Genomic DNA, 20,793 nt, shown 5'->3' on the forward strand with positions numbered 1-20,793 from the left:
CTTTGGCTTTGATCTTTATGTCGTCTTTGTCTACAGGAATAGTGTCAGAAGGCTGGAGGATAGCAAATGTTGTCCTCTGTTCAAGAAGGGGAGTAGAAACAACCCTGGCAATTATAGTCCAGTGAGCCTTACTTCAGTTGTGTTTAAAGTGTTGGAAAGGATTATACGAGATAGGATTTATAATCATCTAGAAAAGAATAAATTGATTAGGAATAATCAACACGGTTTTGTGAAGGGAAGGTCGTGCCTCACAAACCTTATTGAGTTCTTTGAGAAGGTGAACAAACAGGTAAACGAGGGTAAAGCGGTTGATGTGGTGTATATGGATTTCAGTAAAGCGTTTCATAAGGTTCCCCACGGTCGGCTATTGCAGAAAATATGGAGGCAAGGGACGGAGGGTGATTTAGCAGTTTGGATCAGAAATTGGCTTGCTGTAAGAAGACAGAGGTTGGTGGCTGATGGGAAATGTTCATCCTAGAGTTCAGTTACTAGTGTTGTACCATAAGGATCTGTTTTGGGGCCACTGCTGTTTGTCATTTTTATAAATGACCTGGATGAGGGCGTAGAAAGATGGGTTAGTAAATTTGCAGACGACACTAAAGTCGGTGGAGTTGTGGGCAGTGCGGAAGGATGTTGCAGGTTACAGAGGGACATTTATAAGCTACAGAGCTGGGCTGAGAGGTGGCAAATGGAGTTTATTGCGGAAAGTGTGAGGTGATTCACTGTGGAAGGTGTAACAGAAATATAGAGTACTGGACTAATGGTAAGATTCTTGGTAGTGTGAACGAGCAGAGAGATCTCGGTGTCCATGTACAAACATCCCTGAAAGTTGCCACCCAGGTTGATAGGGTTGTTAAGAAGGCATACAGTGTGTTAGGTTTTATTGGTAGAGGGACTGGGTTTCGGAGCCATGAAGTCATGTTGCAGCTGTACAAAACTCTGGTGTGGCTGCACTTGGAGTACTCATACAGTTCTGGTCACTGCATTATAGGAAGTGTGTGGAAGCATTGGAAAGGGTGCAGAGGAGATTTACCAGGATGTTGCCTGGTATGGAGGGAAGGTCTTATGAGGAAAGGCTGAGGGACTCGAGGCTGTTTTCGTTAGAGAGAAGAAGGTTAAGAGGCGACTTAATAGAGACATACAAGATGATCGGAGGATTAGACAGGGTGGACAGTGAGAACCATTTCCTTGGCTGGTGATAGCTAGCATGAGGGGACATCGCTTTAAATTGAGGGGTGATAGATATAGGATAGGTGTCAGAAGTAGGTTCTTTACTCAGTAGTAAGGGCGTGGAATGCCCTGCCTACAACAGTAGTAGACTCACCAACTTTAAGGGCAGTTTAATGGTCATTGGGTAAACATATGGATGATAATGGAATAGTGTGGGTTAGCTGGGCTTCAGATTGGTTTCACAGGTCGGCACAACATCGAAGACTGAAGAGCCTGTACTGCGCTGTTATGTTCTATATTAAAGCAACAGCCCTTGAATAAACACCATGTTGTATTACAGCACAAAATATTTAAAGAGTTAGATTGCTTTCTTGATTGTTTTAATTACTTTTCACACAATGGCTCAGGATACCGGTGATGGTACCGTTCAGCCATTCAAATACCAATAGCTTGGTGTGAAAAACCCGTCCACATGATCCAGAGATCCAGACAATACATGGTCTCACCTGTACCTGGTCAGGATTAAAATCACTAATCTCAGCTGTGGGAGCTGGAGGCTGGGTGCAGGTGAGTTTATAAACTGACCTATGTTGCATTCAAACTGTGTGAGATATGGTGTAAAGAAACACTGTCCTGTTCACTGTGACTGCAGCTGAAACGTGTTTGCCTGTTGGGACCGAGGACAAAGTGGGTTGATAATAAAATGTGAGGCTGGATGAACACAGCAGGCCAAGCAGCATCTCAGGAGCACAAAAGCTGACGTTTCGGGCCTAGACCCTTCATCAGAGAGGGGGATGGGGGGAGGGAACTGGAATAAATAGGGAGAGAGGGGGAGGCGGACCGAAGATGGAGAGTAAAGAAGATAGGTGGAGAAGGTGTGGGTGGGGAGGTAGGGAGGGGATAGGTCAGTCCAGGGAAGACGGACAGGTCAAGGAGGTGGGATGAGGTTAGTAGGTAGCTGGGGGTGCGGCTTGGGGTGGGAGGAAGGGATGGGTGAGAGGAAGAACCGGTTAGGGAGGCAGAGACAGGTTGGACTGGTTTTGGGATGCAGTGGGTGGGGGGGAAGAGCTGGGCTGGTTGTGTGGTGCAGTGGGGGGAGGGGATGAACTGGGCTGGTTTAGGGATGCAGTGGGGGAAGGGGAGATTTTGAAACTGGTGAAGTCCACATTGATACCATATGGCTGCAGGGTTCCCAGGCAGAATATGAGTTGCTGTTCCTGCAACCTTCGGGTGGCATCATTGTGGCAGTGCAGGAGGCCCATGATGGACATGTCATCAAGAGAATGGGAGGGGGAGTGGAAATGGTTTGCGACTGGGAGGTGCAGTTGTTTGTTGGTGGGTTGATGATGCCTTCCAGGGTCAAATGACCTGCCAACACCAACAGCACCTGACTCAGACCCAGAACGCCACGCTCACTCACAGCTTTGGGCTCACACTCAACAGCCCCCAGTTCTCACTCTCAGCCTCAGGCTCACACTCATAGCACCCCCCCATTCACACTCACAGCCTTGGGCACACACCCAGAATGCTGCTCACACTCACATTCACTGCACCCTGCTCATGCTTGCAGACACGGGCTCATGCTTTCAGCACCTTGCTCACACTTGCAGCCCCCGGGCTCACACGGTACAGTGCTCACACTCACGGCCCCGGGCTCATACTCACGGCCCCCAGCTGACACACGTAACCCCTGGCTTGCATGTTCATAGCCTCGGGCTCACACTCACAGCCCCCGGTTCACACAGTTTGGGTGGGTGGCATCTTGCAAACTGAGGCCTAATGAAAGATCAGGACAAGTGGAGTGTGGGGGGAATTGAGAATTTATTTTTCTCTCCCAAACAACTCCCCCCAAACCACTCCCCACAACCCCATTTAAGTCCCCCTGTAATCTTAGTGAAGATTAAATATTTCCCCTAAGTGCTGGACATGGCTTGGGAGACTGTTCAAAACAGAAGCCGCTGAGGAAGAGCAGAAACTCACAAAAGTCAAATGTCGAGAACGGCAAAATGAAAAAGTGGGAGTGGGACAAATTGTTGCCTTCCCTTTCACTAGGAAATACAAAGGAAAGGTCCGTCTTGCTTCAAGCTGAAGAAAATCTCAGGTAAGCAACACTCTAATCATACAGCAACTCATCAAAAGAGATCTTCTACAAATTCCCTAGATTCCCACGATCCAATCAGACAATTCTTTCACAGATCTAGCTGGGGCTTGCTGGCTACAGATTACAACTGATCATTTAACATGAAGAACTGCAGTCCTTCGGCTGTTTGATAGTGATCACAGCTAACACACAGAATGGAGCTGTGAAACTGACACACACTGACCTGCAATAGCAGCAGTCCAACCTGTAACAGCTGGTGCCTTGGTCCCAAAGCAGGACAAAGGGCTGGAAACACCTACAGATTATCAACAGGTACCTATTCAACAATAAAATGCTCACTGATACTCATTTGAATTCACCGAGATCGTGTGATTTCAGACATCACTGCAGTTTTGATTCCAGAATTTGCACAAGTATTGAATTGCTGAGGTAAAGGGAGAGTGACTAAGGTGATTGGGGGTGGCAGGAAGGAGCTAAGCAATATTGGAGTAAATGGGAATAAGGCACAAACGTTAGAGAATCTGGAGTCATATCCAATTCAAAGGAAGATGGCTGTGGTTGTTGTAAGTTCATCATTGCTTTAAGAATTCTTCTGAATTGTATCTGAGGTCCAATTATCTTCAGCTACTTCATCAACAATGTTTCCTCCTAAGGTCAGAATATTGTACAGTGTTAAGAGAATAAGATGCTGGAGCAGTAGTAGACTATTCAGCCCATCAGGTCTATTCCACCAGACTATGAGCTCATGACTGATCTGATCAGCTTCGCCTCCACTTTCTTGCATTTTCCTCATCACTCTTGAATCTCTTACTGATTACAAACCTCTCCATCTCAGCCTTGAATATAGTTAATGACATAGCCTCCACACAAACAAATTCCAAAGACTCTAAGATAGGAAATTCCTCCTCTATTTCTGTCTTAAATGGATGAATCCTTATTCTGAGATGATGCCATCCTGGTCTCTCTAACAAGGGGAAACAACTTCTCTGAATCTACTCTGTCAAGGTCCGCAAGAATCCTTTACATTTCAATAAAGGTACCTCTCAATCTTCTAAACTCCAATAAGTACAAGCCCAACCTACTCAACATCTCCTCATAACACAGCCCCTCAATACCTGGTAGCAGCCAAATGAATCTCCTCTGGATTGGCTCTAATGCCAGTGACTTAAGGGGACCTAAATTCCATTGGGCAACATTGGTTAATTCAATTTGCAGTTCCTTGGATGAAAAAAACAATGCACGCTCACAACATTCGGCCTTGGGCTGAGAAATGACAAGTGCCAAGCAATGGCCATCTCCAGAAAGAGATAGAATCTAACCATTGGCCCTTACCATTCAATGGCATTACTGACTCTAAATGCCCCACTGGGATCAGCCTGGAAGTTGCCATTGACCAGAGACAGAACTAGACTAGCCACACAAATGTTCTACAAGGTCAGACGCTGGAAATTCTGCAGTGAATAACTTTAAAAGCTCCTCCTCAACCTACAAGCACACTTCAGGAGTGTGATGGAATAATCACCACTTGCCTGGATGGGTGCACATGGGGGCACCATCGCCTACAGGTTCTCCCCTGCAGCAGGAGAACCATTCAGGACGCCCACAGCACAGGTCACAGAGGTGCTGCTGACACAGAAAAGTCAAGCGCTTGGGGCTCCTCAACAAGGTCACACCTTCTGCAAAACCTGACAATGAAGAAGTCCATGCTGGTCAGGTCACACCCCTCTCACTGGGTTACATTTGGCTCACTTTAGTTGACCCTCAATGTCCAATTAGGTGAGATAATGGAATGGATCTGATGCGCATGAACTTGTATCCCAGCCAAAACGCTACACTTTTGAGGAGTTAGAGTCTGCACAAAGAATATGCTGTCACAGAACATAGGCAACACACTTTGAATAAATGTATGTCTACTTTAGTCAATCTAGATAATATACAGCCCTCATTATACTGTCAGCTGCCGAAACAGCTTAGGTAAGGATGAAGACACTCCACATGCAAAGTGAAAAATTAAATTCTCAGTTTTCCTATACATAAAAATACAAGTATATGACTCTTATGCAATTTCCATTTTGTCTTTTCTAGGAATGCGTTGAATTAGTCATCCTCTGGGAAGTGGTTTGATTTTGATGAGGAAGCTGCATTGGTTCAATTGTACTCAGGATCTCGTGGATAGCTGCAGAGAGAGAGGCATGATGCTGTGGGAAATTAAACCTGCAACACTGATCTGACTCACCAAACTGATACATAACTGAGGGCCAAAAAATATCAAAGGGTTAAACGGCAGGAAAGGGAAAATGATAAGTATGTGATAAACTACCAACAAGCACAGGGATGAACTAGAATGAACAAGGCTGTGTGCAGTTACCTTGGTCATTAGCCATTTTGTCTGATGACTCAGCTAACAGGTCAGGGATACAAGAGAGAACATCAAAAGCGATTCAATCCAACAAGAGAAAGACGAGGTTAATCAAAATTTCAACTAGACACAAACACATCAAAGCAGCAAAAAACATGGATGGTCATTGGCTGAGGCAGAGAGCAGATTAACCACATGCAAAGCTACAGGCAGTGGCCAGCAGCTTCAATTCCATTTCCAAATGACAAGGCATGCAGACAGGTGACTGAGCCTCTCGCGCAACCACTCCGGGTAGAAATGGAGTCATGGCGACTCCTGCCCCTCTCACCCATCTCAAGCTGCTGAACTTTAGTCACAGCAAAACTGAGACAGAAATTGGATCAAGCCGGAAATTAAACATTGCAATTAAACATTCATTAGTCCAGCCATCCATCCTCAGCACAATCTCCAAGCTGCACATAACCAAAGCTGCCAGAGTACTTCCACACAGATTATACAAATCTATTTTAGAAATCCAAATTTAACTGCTTTTTTCTATAAACACACTATAGGTCTCTAATCCCACACTATTATCACACACACAGTCCTGATAACTAAACACCTCTACCACTGACTCGAGCACTTCATTTATTAGTGTTTGTGCATTTGACTAAACTCCCCAGTCTGCATAATGCGTACTTCCCCTTTACTCTGAAATCTCTTTATAACACCTTATAAAAAGATCAAATAAGACCATAAGATACGGGAGCAGAAGCAAGCCATTCAGCCCATCTGGTCTGCTCCCCCATTCAAAGAGATCATAGCTGATCTGTAATCCTCAACCGCACTTTCCTGCCTTATCCCCATGACTCTTGACTGATTAAAAATCAATCTCTCTCAGCCTCGAACATATTTACAGCCCTCTGTGGAATTCCACTGATTCTTCAACCCTCAGAGAAGAAATTCCTCCTCGTCTCAATTTTAAATGGGTGACCCTTTATTCTGAGATAATATCTTCTGGTCCTAGAAACTCCTACAAGACTTCCCTCATTTACTTTGTCAAGTCTTCGAAGAATCTTGTATGTTTCAGTAAGGTCTCCTCTGATTCTTATGAACTCTAGGGAGTACAGGTCCAACCTACGCAATCTCTCCTCATAAGAAAATCCCTCCAAACCCAGGATCATCCTAGTGAACCTCCTCTGAACTGCCTCCAATGCTGGTATATCTTTCCCTAGACAAAGGGATCAAAACTGTTCACAATATTCCAGTTACGTTCTAAATAGCACCTTGTTGATTTTTAGCAATACTTCCCTATTCTTATACTCCATTCTCCTTGAAGTGAAGGTCAACATTCTGTTTGCCTTCCCTGTTACCTGATGAACTTGGATGCTAGCATTTTGTGACTTATACATAAGGGCCCCTGAATCCCTCTGTCCTGAAGCTTTCTGCAGTCTTTCTCCATTTAAATAATGTTCAGCCATTCTATTCTCCTTGCCAAAATGCATAAAAGCTCATTTTCCCATATCATACTCCATCTGCCAAATTTTTGCCTAATCACATAATCTGTCTATACCCTTTGCAGACTCTGTCATTCTACCACTTGCTTTCCCATCTATTTTGTGCCTTTGGGACTCCTGCTTATGGTTGCAAAGAACAGTACCTATCACCCAATGGTACTGCATCCCTGTACCATGGTGTTGTGGTTAGTTCCTTCATCCTTCCTGCAGTCCCCATGGTCTTCCCACAGCCTGTAAAAACCTGTGACAGTTGGACAATTGCAGGGATGAGGCTCTCCAGAGTCCCATACCTATCTCAACTGCAGTCACACCTTCCTATCCTGGATCACAGACTAAATGTGAACTACTTAGCCAGGATGATGAGACTGCCCTCTGGAGCCAAGTGCCCTGATAGCTCTCCCCTTCCCTGATATGGTCCAATGTCTGCAGCTTAGACTCCAATTCCTCAACTTGGATCCAAAGTTTTTCAAGCTGCTTACATTTGCTGCAGATCTGTTCACACTGAATCACTTTGGCGTCCACATGCTGCAGCAACAACACATCACCCATTCTGCCACTGCTATTGTGTGTTTTAATTTATAAATTAATTACCCTTAATTTCGTGCTCCACACGTTTTACTTCTCCATCATTTTATTTTAAAAATTCACAACCATCAATCTTATACTTAGCCAGCTATTTTTTTTAAAAACGCTGGAAACCAAAGCAAAACACAAATCTAAGATCATACTGTTACTTTGTGCAACGAGTCAGCATTGGAGCTGTTAGGTGGTGGAATTGGGAAAAGGGTAGATTGGTCCATGATCATCCACGGATGTTTAGAATATATGATAGCACTGATTCTGACTGTCACACTCTGCCAGGCATCTCCTCCACCATTAAACATGCAGCATCAAGTCTGAGAACACTGCCCACTGGCCACACTGGAGATAGGGCTACATTGGGCTCTGGCCACACCGGCTGCTGGTCTCTCTAGATGTATGGCCACAAACATACTGCACTTCCCATACTTCTGTTTCAGCTTTAATAGCGGAGAGGATGGCGGGCTGTTAAGTCAATAAACAGATTGGTATCATATTCGAACAATGAACAGTCTCCGTACAGGAGTTAGAATGATAAATAAATGAGCCTCCCCCTACGGATGGGGCAAGTTATTTAGACAGTGAAAATTTTGGGATTTGGGGTTAACTGCAGAAATCAGAGTTACAATAAATCCAACCTAACAGAATTTTACTGAATTTGTTTCTCATTTCTCCTTGAAGCTACTGAATCATTTGATATCACGAGGAGAGTGCAACTTCTTACTGAGGGATCCCTGTCGAACCTCAGTAATGATGGAAAAGCAAAGAATCATCCCTTACCTTTTGGTGTACGGAACTGGACGAACTCAGACAAAGGCCCCATGCCTTTGGAATTCCGGGCCTGGATTCTAAAGAAATAGCTTGTATCGAGAGTAAGATCTTGGATCTGGTGGGTCAGTCTGTCTCCCACCACTGGCTCAATCACCCAGTCATGGATCTCTGCACTGATATCTGTGCTATAATATATGATGTAGCCTGGATCCGGGAGGGAAAGATAATTACACAAAAATATATTTTTAATTCACAAATTCCATTCTCTCTGAATAAACTTTTGCATACACCAGGAGATACTGACTACATTGATAAATGAGTTGAATATCAAATACCACTTCACTTATTTCAAATATTTCACTCACCATCTATCTAATATATTTAATCTTGTTCCCTTGCTGTACAGTCTGCCCTGTTTCTTTTGCAATGCAAATGCAATGCCAAACAGTCAATAATTGTTTGAGATTGACATTCAGTTATTGACGAGCTCCAGTGTCCATTATGAAATGTGAATCATTATCACAGAATCCCTGCAGTGTGGAAACAGGTCATTCGGCCTAACAAGTCCACACCAACCCTCCGAAAAGCATCACACCCACCCATTCCTCTATCCCTTCATTTTTCCATGTCTAACCCACCAAACCTAAACATTCCTGGTCACTATGGGCAATTTAGCATGGCCAATCCACCTAACCTGCACATTTTTGGACTGTGGGAGGAAACCGCAGCGCCCGGAGGAAATCCACACAGACACAGGGAGAACGTGCATATGCCACACAGACAGTTGCCTGAGGCTGGGATTGAACCCGGGCCCCTGGTACTGTGAGGCAGCAGTGCTAACCACTGAGGCACCATGCCGTCCTAAGGAACGATACACTGCCACCCAACACCAATGACCTCGGTGTGGGGACATCATCCTTAGTTGCTGCCACAAACTCCTTTCCCTCATCATTCAACCCATTCTTTAGCTGCTGCTGTGGCTGAATCAAACTGTTTGTCAGCCCATATGATTCTTCATTGAACTTCCAAATCCACATCCTACACATAGTAACCACCTACATCTACTTAGAGCTCTACCTGAGATAAATTGCTGCTGAAACCATCTTCCATTCTATTTCCAGGTTGGACTGTTCCAAAGCTTTCTTGTCCATCTTTCAGACTTCATATCAACATTCTGGGGGCTACAATTACCCAAAATTCCACTGGAATCACTGTATAAATATTGTGGTTACAACAGCTGGTCAGAGAATAGGAATCCTGCAGCGAATCCCCAAAGCCTGTACACCATTTACAAGGTGCAAGTCACAGCTGTGATGGAATACTCCCCACTTGCCACTCCCCACATAAGTGCAGCTCTAATACTCAGGAAATTTGGCACTACATCCACAAGCATCCACTCCCTCCTCTGCCAACACTCAGTACACTAGACAGACTGCTGGTACTATCTATAAGATGCACTGCAGAAATTCACCAAGGCTCCTCAGGCTATCCAAACCCACGACCACTTCCATCCAGGAGGACAAGAGTAGCAGATAGATGGGAATACCATCACTGCCAACTTCCTTCCAAGGCACTCACCAGCCTGATTTGGAAACATATCACTGGGTCAAAATCCTGTAATTCTCTCTCCAAGGGCCTTGTGGGGATATCTACACTAAACAGACTGCAGCAGTTCACCGCAGATTCTCAAGGACAACTAGGGATGGGCAATAAATGCCGATATCCCTTGAAAGAATTAAGCACTGAAGAATTGGTTTATCTAAATAAAACCTTGCCTCCCTTATGCTAGCTTGCACCAAGATCCATTCTGCACCTGCTCGCTTGTTTACCTACAGTGACTCACAGTCCAGCAATTCCAAGCTTAAAATTCTCACCTTCTATTTAAATCCTTTCATGCTTAGCAACTCCTCCAAGTCCTATAAACACGCTGAAAGCCTCTGATCATTGTCTCCAGCCTCCCATTCATTACTGCCGCCTTCAATCCTATCACCGGTAGCGGTACTCTCAGCTATTTAGCTCCCCCAATCTGGAATTCCCACTCTAAACCTTTTCATTTCCTTCTTTTCTTTTACATCAATCTGTCAAACCCAGCTTCTGGTCACCTCCTTCTTCAGCCCAGCATTCCATTTCTTCCCCTTTTCACCCATGAAGTATGTCATTTTTCATGTCGATTTGAAAGGTAAGTTGGCATTTCAAACTGGAAACCATGACTGTATGTGCAGCACAAATTCAAATCTGAGATGTCATCATTCAAGTGATGCCACAGTCAAACACAATGAGGTTATCCTGTAGAGACAGGCTGAGGTCCTCAACTGGGATACCGACTAGGCACAATCAAAATGCTCAGAGCCGATGAGTGAAACTCCATCCCAATCTGCTACCACTTCCTTTTCAAAGTAGTCTCCACGTGTCAGTAATTTTCCCAACAGAGGCGCTTCAGTAAGAGGAGACTGAGCATTCACCCACCAGCTGCCTTCCATACGTATTACCTGCGGTGCCCTTACTGCCCCACTCTCGTGCAGGTTCTTGTGATGCAGTGACCCGGTCTGCGTACCTGTTATTTTCCCATTGGCCTCTGATGGAGGTTGCCAGTTGACAATAATGGTCCTTGGTTTTCCTTCCTTGCTCACCACTGTTAGATCTTTGGGAGGAGATGTTGGTACTGAAAGAGAGAGACAGAAATTAAACTTAAGTATCCGTGGGGTAAGTTGGTGTAGTGGTTATGTTGCTGAACTAATAATTATAAAAACAGTAGTTCTAATCCCAGACTGGTACTGAGTGTGTTTGGAATCACCTTTAGGAAATTTGAAAATAAGCATCAGATTGGCAGCTGGGTCACTAATGGAAATGTGCCTTAATCTAACAGGACTCCAGTCCCATACCAATGTGACCGTCTTTTAACTGCCCTTTTGAAATGGCTTGATAATCATTCACTTGTATCGAAGGTCAGACAATAGATGCTAAAAATGCCATTTCAACCCAAGAACCCAAGTTAAATTTTAACAATTAAACATGGATTTAAAAAAATTCATTCACAGGATATGGGCATCACTGCTCAAGCCAGTATTTATTACTCATCCATAATTGTCCAGAGGGTACTTAAGAGTCAACCACATTGTTGTGGGTCTGGAGTCACAGGTCAGATTAGGTAAGGATCACAGTTTTCTTCCCTAAAGGACATTTGTGAACTAGATGGGTTTTTCCAACACTTGGCAATAGTGTCATGGTCATCATTTGACTCCTAATTCCAGATGTTAATTGAATTCAAATTCCACTATCTGCTATGGCAGGACTTAAACCTGGGTCCCCAGAACATTATCAGGTCTCTGAATTAACAGTCGGCATACACTAGACTATCACCTACCCTAAGGGATACTTACTGGTTCTGTTGTATTGGCTAAGAGGGTCTATGTTAAACAATATGTGGTCAGATACATCTTAAATGATGTAATTGTTACACTACTTCTTTAAACTGATGAGTTATATAACAAACTGTGATAAAACAATGGTGTATCTGTCTGGTGACGTGTCTGCAAGTCCTCCAGCAGGGGTGACTGGGTTCCAGTCAGGGGTAGGAACCCTGGCCAATTAATGCTGTGACTGAGTTCTTGTGACTCAGCCCAGACCCTTAGCTTGGACCTAACAGCACAGCACGATACTTTACACCCTGAGCCATGACAGCGCATTTACACACAGCTCCACAGCCGGCTCAGGAAGGAACAAAGAATCAGGAATTTCATTCATTCATTCATTCTATCGCTAACCTTTGATCCAGGGCCATACCTGTTTCAAAGGTAGTTCCATGTGCTGTCATGCTCCAGGTACTTGACCTCCGACCCTTTGTTACCTTTACAGAAAACTCATACAGTGTGTTTGGTTTCAATCCAGAGACTATATAACTCAAGGTGGTGGTGTCTGCAGTCTGAAAAAGAATCAAATGTATATGATATTAGTATCAGATAGAAATGCATAGAGTTAGAGGCATCCATCTTTCACTGATATGGGGAATTAACCCCAGATTAATGAGGAATGAACCCCTCCCCTAAATAACACAAGGAATTAACCCCAAATAATAGTGAATTAATCCCCAAATAATACAGGGAATTAACCCTAAATAACAAGGTGAAACTATGGTTTAGAAGGGGTGGATGCTAGGAAGTTGTTTCCGTGAGGTGGGGAGACAAGGACCTGTGGGCACAGCCTTAAAATTAGAGGGGGTAAATTTAAAACTGAAATGAGACGACATTTCTTCAGTCAGAGAGTGGTGGGCTTGTGGAATTCATTGCCACGGAGCGCAGTGGATGCCAGGACGTTGGATGCCTTCAAGGCAGAGATCGACAAATTCTTGATCTCAGAAGGAATCAAGGGCTACAGGGAGAGTGCAGGGAAGTGGTGTTGAAATGCCCATCAGCCATGATCTAAATGGTTGAGTGGACTTGATGGGCTGAATGGCCTTACTTCCACTCCTATGTCTTATGGTCTTATGGAATTAACCCTAAATAACAAGGGGAATTAACCCAAACCCAAATAAAACAGGGAATTAAAGCTCTCCCTACAATCCAGGGAATTATCCCCCTCCCCAGATAATGGAGGGAATTAACATCCTCATGTCCCAGGGAATTAGCTACATTTCCCTGCCCACTCAGTTAGTGTATAGTGTTAACATTCAGGAACATGTCTGTGATACTGTAATTATCACCGAGTTCCATGCAGGCTTGCAAAGGATCAGAGTGAATACAAACCCAGGCTGGTAGACACAGGACTCACCTTGTACTTGGTGTTGGCAGGGTAGTTGGTTTTCCAACGTACTGTGTAGAATCGGGCATCGGTGATCTTTTGGTTCTTGGGTAGCGAGCTATCGGCCCAGGTGACCCGGATGGTATCATGGGTAAGGACGGTAGCCTGAACTCCGACCGGAGGCAGCATGGGACTAGGGTCTGGTACTGGAGTGTATGGATTATTGAAAAGATCAAATATATAAACTTCGGAAGGGTCAAAAGGATCTAAGGGATAAATTAAATAAGAGTGATGTTTGTAAAAAATGGTAAATTATGAATCATGCAAGGAAAAGGGAAAGCAGGCACAGACATTGATTCCACAAGATCCAAACAGCAGGAAGGCATGAAATGGAGAAGAAAGAAACAAAGAAACCAAGATTAGAGCAAGCAGTCCATGTGTTAACTATTTAAAATGAATTAATTCGTGAAACTAGCAAGAAAGCCCTACTTAATAATTAAGTGACAAGTCAAAGACAGGGATATAAACAGGACATTGGACTTGCAGCTGCAGTTGCACACTGAACATGAGGCAGTAGCAGGTTCCTGTCGACATTCCCTAACATGTAATGCTGAAAGGAAGAGGGAGCTTTGCTCCTTCTTAGAATGGATAGCCTGAGCTCCAAGGGTCCCCTTCTTCAGTGACCCTCTGCTTTTCCTTCAGGACTAGACAGAATAAATGTAGGAATGATGCTCCTGAGAAAGTCCAGGACAAGGGTTCATGGTCTAAGGATACGGTAAACATTAAGGACTCAGATGAGAAGAAATTTCTTCACCCATAGAGTAGTCCGTTTGTGAAATGGAGGGAAATGGAGTTAGCCTGGAGGAGCATTATGGTCGGCATGGACCAGTTTGGGTTGAACGGCCTGTCTCTGTGCTGTCAAACTCTATGACTTTATGATTAAATGACAAAGGGAAAAGCAGGAATGGGCCATTAAGATAGATGATCAGCCATGATTACAATGAATAGTGGATGAAACTCAAAAGGGCCAAATGGCCTACTCTTGCTCCTAGTTTCCTGTTTCACCAATTTTTCTCATTCTCCCACTCCATATCCTTTGCACATCCTCTCTCCCTGACTGCAGTCAGTTTTCCAACTAGGAGGAGATAATAACTGAGTCACTAATGGACACAAAGATTAACTTTGAAGTCAAAACCCAACAGTCTTTATAAATCAGAGATCATAAGAACTGCAGTGAGTGATAATGCTGGAGTGAGAGATAACACAGTACGGAGCTGGTGGGGAACACATCAGGCCAGGAAACAACAGAGGAGCAGGAAAGTTTACCCTTGAAGAAGGGTCCCAACCCAAAACATCAACTTTCCTGCTCCTCTGTTGCTACCTGGCCTGTGTTCCTCCAGCTTCACAGTCTTTATAAATCAGACCATGTTTGTTCAAAGTAAGTTATGCTAAAGGTAATTAACTCTGGACTCGGAACCAGAGATCATGATACTTCCTTCACCTAATGGTATCCAAACTATTGCTTATTGAAGTAGCACATTCCTAAACCGTCCATGAACTTTGAACCAAACACGATTATCCTCGTGAGAGCCAGTGAGAGCTGGGATTCTCCTTCATTATGGACTACCAAGAAATTCATGGGTGGCAAAACTGAAAGAGCAATTCCCAAGCTCATGTCCCAGTAGAAAAGGCTCCCTACAGGAAGGGCATATTCAAACAGCAATACTGGAACTGGGCCTTCTCCCCCAGGTAGGACGGACTGGCTTTGGCCAACAGCTGACAGCAGTCAATGAAAAACTATCAAAGCCACTTTCCCACCTAGAACCAGATATTAAGATGAGGATTAGTTTGTTATTTGTAAAGATGGAGGCAGTCTAGGAAATGGCAGAATCTCAGACAGAAGAAGCAGAAATTTGCCACATTTTCCTCTTACCAGTTAGAGGCCTGGTGGCTGTACTCTCATACAGGGGGATTCCTTCTCCATTCCTGTTATATGCTTTAAGTGTGATCACATAGTGCGAGTTGGGCTCTAGAACAAAAGAACAGAATAATTAATGAGTACACCTGTGTGGTAAAAATATTCTCTCATGGTTATCACTGGCAAGGCCATCATTTGGTGCCTTTCCCTAATTTCCCTTGAACTGCCGGCTGGGCCATTTTAGAGGCCAGTTAAGAGAAAACCACATCTCTGTGGATCTGGAGTCTCATGCAGGCCAGACCAGGCCAGATGATAGATTTCCTTCCCTAAAGGACATTCGTGAGCCAGATGGGTTTTTATAACAATGCACAATAGTTATCATGATCAGGTTGACTAAGAACAGCCTTCACTTCCAGCTTTTATTAATTCAATTCAAAGTCCAATAGGTGGGATTCAATCACATGCTCCCAGCGCATTAGTTTGGATATCTAGTTTACTGATCCAGTGATATTATCACTATGCTACCATCTACCCCAATTATCTACATCCAACTTGGAACTATATTGCCACTCCTTGTTACTGGATTAAAAACCTAGAACTCCCTTCCTAACAGCATTGTAGGTGTTCCTCCACCCTAAGGCTTGCAGAGATTCAAAGAGACAGCTCACCGTCAGTTTCTCAAGCATCGTAAGGGAGGGGCAACAAACACAGGTTTTGCCAGTGATGCCCATGAAAGAATATTTTTATTCCACAGTAGGAATAAAAATAAACTATGATGATCCACTCTCTCTATGCTCTGTGAGGTAATAAATTACATAGACCCCTCCTCAGATTCAAACCTAGTTTATGCTGTGTCGACTAAGCTCCATGGTGGGAGACCTCTCAAAGTTATCAATTAGGATGGGGTGCAGATAACAAGTTTTAAGTCTCCTGTTCCTGATCATTACCCAATGACTCCTCCATGAACATGAAGGTGAGGACACATCAGTATCAGTGTGGCGGATTTCACTGTACAACAGCCTCACACATAAAGAATATTCACGTGGTAAGAATCACCTGCAGACACCATTGATGGGCTGTGTTGAATCGATAAATCAAAAGAAAGTTGCTCCTTATCCTGACTAAATTATCTGTATTTTAACTGCTAGACAAGAGCTAGAGGCTGCAATCACTGTTTAATCATCACCGATGTCTTTGATCACATGGAGCTATACTCCTTCTTACATAAACTCTAATCAGTCCAAAATTCACTACCTGCATATTGCACGGCAATGAATCTTGTTTAGGAAGACCCTGTCTGTACCATCCTTCACTAACTGCTCCAGTGCAATGTTTTCAAAATTCAGCCTACAGATCCATTCCTGGGCTCACTGACACGTACAGCCTGACATCCCACTCTCTAAATCCTTCCATGTTCCTCCATTCTAATATCCCTCAGTTAGCAGCACAGATTTCAAATGTTGGCATCACCCTTACACCAAAATCCCACATTCTGATCACCCTCACCCCTTCCCCAACATCCAAGCAATCCAATTAAGCCCACACATACATGAACAGACACCCTCACATTGCCAGCACCTTCTGCTCCAGTGCAAACGGTGACCACACAGCACTGTGCAGACTCCTCAGAACAGCTATGCAGTCCTGTCACATCCAGTCATCAATGGTGGTGGACAATTAAACAACTCACTGGAGGAGAAGACTCCACAAACATCCTCATCCTCAATGATAGAAGAGCCCAGCACAGCACTGCAAAAGATGAGGCTGAAGCTTTTTCAGCAATCTTCAGCCAGACGTGCCCAGTGAATGATCTATCTCAGCCTCCTCCAGTGGACCCCAACATTGCAGTTAGCAGTCTTCAGCCATTTCAATTCATTCCATGTGTTATCAAGAAATAGTTAGAGACACTGGATGCTGCAAAGGCTACAGGTGCTGACAATATTCCAGCAATAGTACTGAAGACTTGTGCTCCAGAACGTACTACTCCCATAGCCAAGCTCTTCCAGTACAGTACAACACTGGTATCTAACTGACAGTGTGGAAAATTGCCCGGGTATATCCTGTGCATATAAATCAGGTCAAATCAGACCTGGCCAATTATCACCCATTAGTCTATTCTCAATCATGAGTAAAGTGATGGAAGGTGTCATCAAGCTATTACACAGCGCCTGCTCAGTGATGCCCAGCTTGGGGCCACTCAGCTCCTGACCTCATTGCAGCCTTGGTTCAAACATGGACAAAAAAGCTGAATTCCAGCAGAGAGGCGAGAGTGGCAGACCTTGACATCAAGGCTGCAATTCGACCGAGTGTGGCATCAAGGAGCCCTAGCAAAACTGGAATCAATGGGGGCAAATACTCCGGTGGTTGGAGTCATACCAGGCACATAGGAAGATGGTGTTGGTTGTTGCAGGTCAATCATCTCAGCTCCAGGACGTCTCTGCCAGAGTTCCTCAGGGTAGTGTCCCAGGAACAACTATCTTCAGCTGCTTCATCAATGGCCTTCCCTCAATCATAAGGTCAGAAGTGGGGACATTCGCCGATGATTACACAATGTTCAGCACCATTCATAATTCCTCAGATACTGAAACAGTCAGTGTTCAAACGCAGCAAGATCTGGACAACGTCCAGGCCTGAAAAGTGGCAAGTAACATTCATGCCACACAAGTACCAGGCTACAACCATCACCAATGAGAAACAATGTAACCACTGCCCCATGGAATTCAACGGTGTCACCATCACTGAATCTCCCACTATCAACATCCTAAGGGTTATAATTGACCAGAAACTCAACTGGAATCACCACACAAACAGTGGCTACAAGAGCAAGTCAGAAGCTAGAAATACTAACTCACCTCCTGACTCCTCAAAGCCTGTCCACCTACAAGGCATAAGTCAGGAGTGTGATGGAATACTCCTCACTTGCTTTGATGATTGCAGCCCCAACAACACTAAAGAAGCTTGACACCATCCAGGACAAAGCAGCCTGCTTGATGGGCGCTACATTCATAAGCATCTACTCTCTCCATCTTCGATGCTCAGTAGAAGCAGTGTGTACTATCTACAAGATGCACTGCAGGAATTCACCGAAGATCCTCGGATAGCAACTTCCAAACTCACAACTACTCCCATCTAGAAGGTCAAGGGCAGCAGATAGATGGGAACATCACCACCTTCAAGTTCCCCTCCAAGCCACTCATTATCCTGACTTGGAAATGTATCACCATTCCTTACCTGTCACTGGGTCAAAATCCTGGAATTCCCTCCCGAATGGCACTGTAGGTCAATTTACTACAGGTGGACAGCAGTGGTTCACAAAGGCAGCTCACCACCACCTTCTCAATGTTAACTAGGGACGGGCAATAAATGCTGACCAGCCAGTGAAACCCATGTGCCACAAATGAATAAATTAAAAAAAAGGTCTGGTGACAAGAGGCCACTTTCCACTTTGTACCTACCATTTCCTACTGTTAAAGAAATTGCGCTTCCTAATTTATTTTGTCTTTTATGCAGTGGCCTAGATCAAGAATGTGGATTTGTATTTAACATTAAATGTAACAACAGCATTACCTAACAGTTTGAGATGGATTAAAGACTTGGACATGTTCTTCGGTCACTCTGAAATGTCCCCGGAGTATGCCTTGGCTGGAGCAGGACAGCCCCACACACAATGCCCCAGGAATTGCCCTGATTATTCTGATCATTGTATTCCCTCACTCACCCAGGTTTCCGATGGTATAATAACGTTGCTTATAGTCAACACGAATGGTTTCTGCATGAGGACTGCCAATGCCGTAGCCAATGGTGTAACCTCGCACAACAATGTTCTGATTTTCAGGTGGCGTCCAGCTCACAACAATGTTATTGATCAGCGGTCGAACATGTAGAGAGCTGGGTTTGTCTGGGACACGGGATTCTGTAAATTACAAAACAATTAAGTCAGCACTGCACTGTAATCAGTCAGTTGCAAACTAACCATCAAGTCACAGAGGCATACAGATCTTCGGTCCAATTCGTACATTCCAACTAAGTTTCCCAATCTATACTAGTCACATTTGCCTGTGTTTGGCCCATCATGTCTTTTAAAGTGATCTAAGTATATGTAATACAGATGGAGATAGCAAATGCTGGAGATAGAAATAGATAGACAGTCAAATACAAAAACCGAGATAGATGGAGAGAAAAAGTGAAACAAACATATTCTCTCACAGCAAACACAGAATGGTACTCAAATATTCAGGAGAGCAAGAAGCAATGTCTTTGATTAATAAAGAATGATTACAAGTATCTGGGAGCAGTATCTGTTGACCTGCACATTCTATGAAATCACAGTGCACAACATTGTTATCCTGACCAGAGACCAATGGGACATAGGTCTAGATAGCAATGTCCTAACCAGCCACATTCATGTTAGCTGTGGGTCAGTGGGTAGCACTCCCTGATTCACAGGCTTCTTGGTTCAAATCGCACTCCAAGATTTGAGTGGAAAGAATCGAGGCTGATATTCCAAGGGTGTACTGCGCTATTAAAAGTGCCATCTTTCAGAGAAAACTCTAAATTGAGGTCCCAAGTAAAGCAGTTCACTTTGGCAGGAAGAATAAAGAAAATTAGCATATTTCTTAAACAAATGACAAGTACAGAATTCTGAGATGCAGGGGAATTTAACTGTTGTAGCACAAGAGTTACAAAATGTTAGCAGGCAGGGACAGCACGTGACTAAGACAAGTAGTGGGTGTCATCCGTACTGGCTACAGGTGTTGAACATAAAGGAAAGGATACTTCTTCTTGTGAGACGGTCAAGAACAAGGGGCACAGTTTTAAAATGAGGGGCTACCCCAATAGGATAGCAATGAGGTGATTATTTTTCTCTCAGAGGGTTATGCAACTTTGGAACGCTGCCTCAGAAGCTGATAGAGGGAGGTCAGGTCATTGAATATTTTTAAGGTAGTGGTAGATGGATTCCCCTGCCAACAAGAACTGGAGGGTATTGTGGTAGATTAAAATATGGAATTCATAACAGTTATCAGCCACAATCTTATTGAATAATGTAAAAGACTGGCAGGGCAGAATGGTCTACTCCTGTTCATATATTGTCAGGGATTACACTTCAAACAGTATTTTTTATTGACATAAGCATGTTCCTTCATCTGGTAGTCATGGGAAAGTCTATATAAATGTTCCCTCTCTCTCACAGAGCCACAGAAAGGTTACAGCGTAGAAAGAGGTCATCCAGCCCTTCATATCTGTACTGGTTCACCATTTACATTGTGCCACTCCCTGGTCTTCACTTGTAACCCTGACATTCTTCCTTTTCAAACAGCTGTACAACTGGCTTTTTAAATCCTGGATTGAATTTGCCACCACCACATTCGCAGGCAGTGCATTCCAGATCCTAACCATTCGATGTGTGAAGAACTTCATCATAATGCCATTGCTTCTTTTGTAAATTAATGTAAAGTTGTGCCCTCTGGTTCTCAATCCTGCCACCAATGAGAAAGACAGTTCCCCTACTGACTCTGTGCATGATGATCATTGTAATTTTAGTAAAGAGCATGAGTAGTCTACCTCCCACCACAACCAGGGTAGATCCTTCACCCGAAACCCATCTCCCTGCACAAATCCCACACCCTCTGATATCAGATATCTCGAAATCTGTTGATCTTGG

The 20,793-nt window shown here is 44.0% G+C and overlaps 1 protein-coding gene across 10 annotated transcripts in view; it reads right to left on the reverse strand.

Annotated features, from left to right (window-relative positions):
- Positions 1 to 20,793, reverse strand: part of neo1a (neogenin 1a) — a 189,975-nt gene that overhangs the window by 16,116 nt on the left and 153,066 nt on the right. For 6 of the 10 annotated variants that reach the window (XM_048520567.2, XM_048520568.2, XM_048520565.2 and 3 more), the window contains exons 15-21: positions 18,850 to 19,044; positions 15,147 to 15,242; positions 13,244 to 13,479; positions 12,260 to 12,398; positions 11,031 to 11,138; positions 8,486 to 8,680; positions 5,640 to 5,672 (exon numbers count right to left, since the gene is read on the reverse strand). In XM_048520567.2, coding sequence (XP_048376524.2) covers positions 5,640 to 5,672; positions 8,486 to 8,680; positions 11,031 to 11,138; positions 12,260 to 12,398; positions 13,244 to 13,479; positions 15,147 to 15,242; positions 18,850 to 19,044 — 1,002 coding nt within the window. The remainder of the gene's footprint in view (positions 1 to 5,639; positions 5,673 to 8,485; positions 8,681 to 11,030; positions 11,139 to 12,259; positions 12,399 to 13,243; positions 13,480 to 15,146; positions 15,243 to 18,849; positions 19,045 to 20,793) is intronic. The other 4 variants (XM_048520563.2, XM_048520560.2, XM_048520562.2 and 1 more) reach the window with 3 other exon arrangements.

This window comes from Stegostoma tigrinum, chromosome 36 (assembly GCF_030684315.1).
Source record: "Stegostoma tigrinum isolate sSteTig4 chromosome 36, sSteTig4.hap1, whole genome shotgun sequence".
Classification (NCBI taxonomy): domain Eukaryota; kingdom Metazoa; phylum Chordata; class Chondrichthyes; order Orectolobiformes; family Stegostomatidae; genus Stegostoma; species Stegostoma tigrinum.